The sequence below is a fragment of the Plectropomus leopardus genome, chromosome 19 (genome assembly GCF_008729295.1).
Source record: "Plectropomus leopardus isolate mb chromosome 19, YSFRI_Pleo_2.0, whole genome shotgun sequence".
Lineage (NCBI taxonomy): Eukaryota > Metazoa > Chordata > Actinopteri > Perciformes > Serranidae > Plectropomus > Plectropomus leopardus.
The window spans coordinates 1,399,369-1,405,706 of record NC_056481.1 but is presented as its reverse complement, the minus strand read 5'-3'; the positions used below and the strand labels follow the sequence as shown (position 1 = coordinate 1,405,706).

Here is a 6,338-nt window from a genome sequence, read left to right as displayed (position 1 = left end):
TCTTTCTGTTTTTTTATTTTCTCCGTTTTCGACACATTTTTCTTGAGATCACGACTTATTTTTCTCGTTATCTCGGGACATAAGTTGAGTCTATTTTTGCTCGTTTTGTGCTTTGCAGCTCTGAGGATACAACTTATGATTACCAGCCTGAAATGTCAAAACGGGCTTCGTTTTCCTGGGATAACGAGAAAAATAAGTCATTATCATAAGAAAACGACTGTCATAATCTCAACATCACGATATAAAGAAGTCGTGATCTCGGAAAAACAACCGGAAACACGACGTTATCGCGAGAAAACAGAACGTAGAGAAAGACGTTTTCAGACTTTCAGGGCTTCAGTGATTTCACACACAAACCACAGAAAAAGCAGCTTTGTGGGGCACTCTTTGAGACTGAAGTATTTTCCTTCTGCAGCACTTCAGCTCGTCTGGACTCTGTTTCTTTGTCTCCGCTCAGCTCCCGGCCTTCACAGCCTCGCGGCCTCAGCAGCCGGCATGTTTTTATTCCCAGCGACAGGAAGGTTTTCTCAGCGCAGCTATTCTGAGAAGGTCTGCATTCCTGCCTCTGAATTGTTCTTCGGGGCCACAATGGAGCCTGAAAGTTTGCTTCCACGAGCTTGTCCAAACTAACAAGATGTGTTTTTCTCTCCGCCGCGGCTCCAGGGCAGAAGGACGGAGAGTCGTCTGCAGCCAATCAACACGTCAGCTTTCCCGTCTGACGAAAAAGATAAGACACAGCCGGCAGAGCTGCTTCTCTCTAGTTTCTACGTGTTTATTTTCAACTATAATCTGTGTTTTTTATAATCAAGATAGGAAAAGTAGAGCGTGTGGTATTTATTTAAAAAAAGGCATGTCATCATTTTTGGATTTTTAATGGAAAAATTAAAATTAAAGAGCGGAGACTTTTTTCATGGACTCAGTAGATATATTTCTGATATTTTGTTCACAAATTTGTTAAAATCCATGTTAATGAGCCTTTTCCTTTTCAAAGAGAGTCCACCTGACAGGTGAGACTGATTAACCATTACTGCACAGGTGTGCCTCACTAACCAAAGAGCCAACACGCAAAACATCCAGCAGAAAACATCCGAAAACGTCCAGGAGAAAACGTCTGAAAACGTCCAGCAGACAAGAAGAGGACAAAGGAAAAGAGACTCAATTGCTGCAGAGTCACAGCAGAATTTTATTCAGAAACATTTCAAATTATTACTTTAATATCACGTTTACACTTTTACTAAAGCGACTGAGGCTTTAAAAACAGATTACATACTTCAGAAATATCCGGTGTTTATTTTACACTTCACCAAATTTCCCCTGAATTCCTTTAAAGTAAAGTTCTGTGAGTTTAACATTTTAAAATATAAATTACTCAAAAAGCATCATGTTGCTATGGTAACACTAATGGCAGACAGGAGGGAGAGTCTGCTGCAGGTTTTCACATCTCCGTCTCGATGGACGGGCTCGGACGCCGCTCCGTCAGCTCTCCGTTCCGCTCCGCCTCCCGCTCTGACGCCTCCGGAGGCGCAGGAGGCCCAGAGGCGCCGCCGCCACTGCTGGTCACAGGGAGGCTCCACGATGTCGTCTGGGTCACGTGACTGTCACAAAAAACACAAGACAAGATACTTGTGCGAATGCTATCAAACTTTAGAGGCCTCAACTTCCTCCTCAGAGTTTCTCTGGAGGCTTAATGTTTCTGTTTCGGAGATATAAATGACTTCATGATTAATGTGGGCGAGTTTATCAATAGTTTTAGATTTCAGATAAAACCCTTTGAAACCTGAGCCCAAAAGGGCAATGAGCAACTTAATCAGAAATTACCCAAAAATTAACAAAAATAAATAATACATAAACAAAACTACAAAAAGAGCGAAAAAAGAAGGAAAAATATAAAATAAAATAAAATAAAAATTCAAAAAAGCATATGACCTGGAAAAAAGTGCTTATTATAATAATAATCATATTTATGTAAAAAAAATGATTTTAAATATATAATTATGATAATGATACATTTAGTTTTTTTGGACATTTTTCTCTATTTAAAAAAAATCCTATTAATTTCCTGCAATTTGCGTAACAGTTCTTGTTGAGTTGCTCAGAGACTTTTTCCTCACGTTTCAAGTTTTTTATCGTGACGTCAACAAATGCGCGTGGTGGGATGAAGCAGCGCGGTCTTAAAGTTTGCACAACAGTGCGAACTGTCACCATGGTGATCAGGCAACAAAGTCACAGATATTTAGGATTAAGCGAAAGAGGAACACGATAAGGTGTGAAAAACACAAACAGAAATCAAACGCCAAACTCCAGTAAGTCGGTTGTTTAACCGCCATTAAACACAAAGAAGAAGAACAACAAAGTCACATGACATTCTCCAAAACGTGACTCGGTGTGTGAGGACGGAGGCAGAGACCGACTTCACTCGGATACGAGACAAAGAAATTACGACGATATTAGATCGGCTTTATTGAGCGGCTGAAATAGAAATAAAGCTGCCAATGTTTTGGACATCCATCGCCATGGTTACTGGGTTGTTAATCGCGAGAGGAAAGTTGCATAACATCACGAGAGAAGTCGCATAATATCACGCAATGGAAACACAGTCATCTCGCAATTGTGTTTTATTGAAATTTCAAAGATATCGCTTAAGTTTTGCAAAAATCTGTAATAGAAAACCGAGCTGATGACTATAGATGAATGTTAAACACAATCAAACTTCAAAAGATCCAAACTCACCAACATTATTCACACTTTCTTAATTAGTATAACACCAAAGATGTTCAAAAGATAATCCACATTCAGATGATAAAACAGGGTTTTTTCCATGTTTGACATCTGAAACTTTGTGCACGTTCTGGTTGCACATAAATTAGATTGAACGCAGATTTGTTTGGGAATTTGCACCACTGACATACTTTAGAAACTTGCACTGCACGGAGGGAAAAGTACTTTTTGGGTTTTGGGGTTGGAAAGTGTTGCTCTTACTTGATGTAGTATTTGACTCCGTCCGCAGTGTAGGCCTCCTCCCAGCCGTAAGGGAGACCTGCGGGGGGGAAACAAAAAGTCATCAGTGGGCGTCGTGTTGAACGTGGTCTGTTTGCTTCACTTTTCCAGACAGAATCAGGCCAGCAGATCTCTCTCTCACACACACACACACACACACACACACACACACACACACACACACACACACATATCGAGTTTCCATCCTGCCTCTTTTCCCTGAGAAGCTCCAGGATTCTCCGACTCCCCTGTGAGTCTTACTGTACTTTTCCACTGTGGCTCTCCGTTTACTGTACGAGCTGCAGGATGAAAAGTCTCTTAACCCCGTTTCAGAGCACAAAGGGGGGCGACGTTTCAAATGCTGCCCCCCGGAGATGATCCCGTAAACTGACGCCGAACATTTCACACCTCCAGAGAAAAGAGGGATTGTGTTGAACGCTGTATCAGTGACCCGATGACACGATACACGACATGATACATGACAAATGATGTGTTATTATGACATGGCAGCTCTGCAGGGAAACGCTCTAAAAAACATGGATAGGTATTATCAGTGGCGTCTTCAGCCCCTAATTTTTGTATACTTATATTTATATTTATTTCATGTGCGTGTTTTGACTTTAAATCTTCCTTTGACACTCATCTGGCTCTTTAGATTACACAATATTTAGCATGTTTGTGCTGCGTTCAGGCACTTTTCTCAAAATTAGTTTGATTTACTTCTTTTGAAAACAAGGAAAAAAGGCCATGAACAACTTGTCAAGAAATGAAAAAAATAAAATACATAAAGGAGACAAGAAAATGTTGAGAAAATTAGCTGTAAAAATTATCAATGAAAACATAAATATATATATATGTGTGTGTGTGTTATTTTACTTTTTTCTTGTCAATAAATCCAATAACAAGTCATAAATCAGCGTCAGTCCGTCTTTGCACACGAAAGAAAATGTAAAATATCATCACATTTTTTCATGTTGAATCAGGGCTCAGTTATTATTTGCAGGCTGCTGTAAATCTAGTGTATTTTTTATGCAGATTTGTGAGTTTTTTTAAAAAATGATGACAGAAATTGGAGGTCCAGCATCACTGTCGCTGATTTACACTGGTGCAGTTGTCATGGCAACAGCAACACAAAGACACTGGCAGTTATGGCAGACGGCTGCGTCTGTGAACTCTGACAGTCCTCGTTTTGAGACCGATTTTTTAAAGAAATGATTCACTCTGCAGTTTCATCTGAATGATGACGACTCCGAGATACGACTGAAAGCTCCAGAACTAAATGGACCTCATGGTGAGATTGTCAGCTTCTTTTCTGCAGAAGAAGTATCAAGAAAAACAGATTTTTTTGTCACTGCAGAGGAAAATCTTTGGTTGTCATGACACATTCAAACGAGGGTTTAACGCCTTCTGTCACATAATTCATGCAGTTTCACTGACACTGACCTGTCACACAGGTGCTTAATCACACCTGAAAACTGTTAGAAACATGAGTTTATCATGGGAAATATTTACAATATCAGCTTGTTAAAGACGACGAGAGCCGATGTCTCTTCCACAAAAAGCTCTTCTGTTATTGGCTGCAACTTTGCAGATTCAAGTTCAGCAAAGTGAACTCCACTTGTGCAGATTTGCACAATACTTAAGCGATATTTTCGTTAAAAACCACAATGAGGAGCTGACTGTGTTTCCACTGAGTGATGTTCTGCGACTTCTCCTCTGGTGATAACATCCCAGTAACCATGGCGACGGATGTTCAAAACATCAGCAGCTTTATTTCTATTGCAGCCTCCAAACTATCCGTCATTATTTCCAATCCAAGGCCACGTAGGCGTGTTATGGAGCCGTGATGGAAAGGCGAGCCCCTCATACGTGGGAGCGGCCACGTATGAGGGATTTCTGGGAGATGTAGTCCACGATTTCACAGAGGAATTGTGGGTTAAAAACTTAAAAGTTATGTGATGCAATAACAGCTCTTGTAGCTCCTGCTGCATCATGAGGGAGCCAGTTCCTACTGACTCACATAGCCACAGCGTCATGTGACCTCACAGCGTCATGTGACCTCACAGCCTCATGTGACCTAGAGGAACCAAAAAAGGGTTTCCACCACAGTTTGGACAAATGTATTTTTCCAGTCGCCTGAAATACGACCTTATGTGATTTTTTTGTTTTTCTGGTGTGATTTTTTCTTTCTTTTCTTATTATTTTTAAAAAATTCTTATGTTTGTGTCTCTTTACTGTCTTTATGTTTCTGTTAAATTGGCGTTCACATCTATGGATATCAATGCAGTCATCCTCAATATTGTCTCTATGGTTAAATTGCTATTATGTTACAGCAAAAAGTTTTAAAAAATATTCATGTATGTATGTATGTATGAATAAAGCCTGATATGAGTTTCTCAGGCGTCTCTCCCTGTGTGTGTGTGTGTGTGTGTGTGTGTGTGTGTGTGATTGTCTGAGTGGACTCAGGTGTGTTGGCAGAGCAGAGACGCAGCAGCTGCATCTCGTCCTGTAATCAGACGTCCTGCAGACTCAGCTCTGCCTCATCGTAGTATCTGCTCAGCCTGTCTGCGTCTTCACTCTTTTCTAGTTCAGATCTGCTCGTTTTCCTCGCTGATGCTGTTTCTCTTCTCCCTGCCGTCCCGCCTGCTCTCCTCTGCCCAAAAATGAGCAAGAAATTGGTGAAAAGTAACAAAAAATAAGAAAAAAAAAAAGAAAAAAGACCAAGACACTTTTATAAAAAATTAATTTTTCAATTAATTTTTATATATATATATATATATATATATATATATATGTATATATATATATATATATATATGTACTATATATTTATGATAACCTTGGATTTCTATATATGCCCTGACTAATTTTTGGACAATAGTATATCTTATAATAAAAATTGTAATATATATATATATATATTTCTTGTATATGATTATATGTTGGACGTTTTTTTGATAACCTTGGATTTCTGTGTTTTTTGGATAAAGAAAAAAAAAATTGTTTTTTTCTTGGTTTTAGGTGTTTGAATGAAATCAGCACGAATGCAGCACGAAAACTGGTGTTAACTCAGGTTTCAAAGGCTTAAATATGTTGAAGAAAACATACCAGAGCCATTAATAAATGTACAAAAAAATATATAATAAGTGATAAAAGTTTATCTGTCAACCTCAATTATAAAATTAATTATAATAATAAGGTTAATTCTTCTCTTTCACCTGCTTAATGAGCAGTTGATGATTATTATTTTTTTTTTTAAATCGAGGTCCCGGAGGCTGATTTGTTTTTATTTTATTTATTTTTTAATAACTGTGTTTTTCTTTTGTTTGTCTGTTAAATAT

General features: G+C 38.7%; 1 protein-coding gene across 1 annotated transcript in view; it reads right to left on the bottom strand.

Annotated features, from left to right (window-relative positions):
• Window positions 1-1,435: 1,435 nt before the first annotated feature.
• stxbp4 (syntaxin binding protein 4) overlaps window positions 1,436-6,338 on the bottom strand; it is a 54,635-nt gene continuing 49,732 nt past the window's right edge. Inside the window, exons 21-22 of the mRNA XM_042508466.1 lie at window positions 2,980-3,037; window positions 1,436-1,595 (exon numbers count right to left, since the gene is read on the bottom strand). Coding sequence (XP_042364400.1) covers window positions 1,436-1,595; window positions 2,980-3,037 — 218 coding nt within the window. The remainder of the gene's footprint in view (window positions 1,596-2,979; window positions 3,038-6,338) is intronic.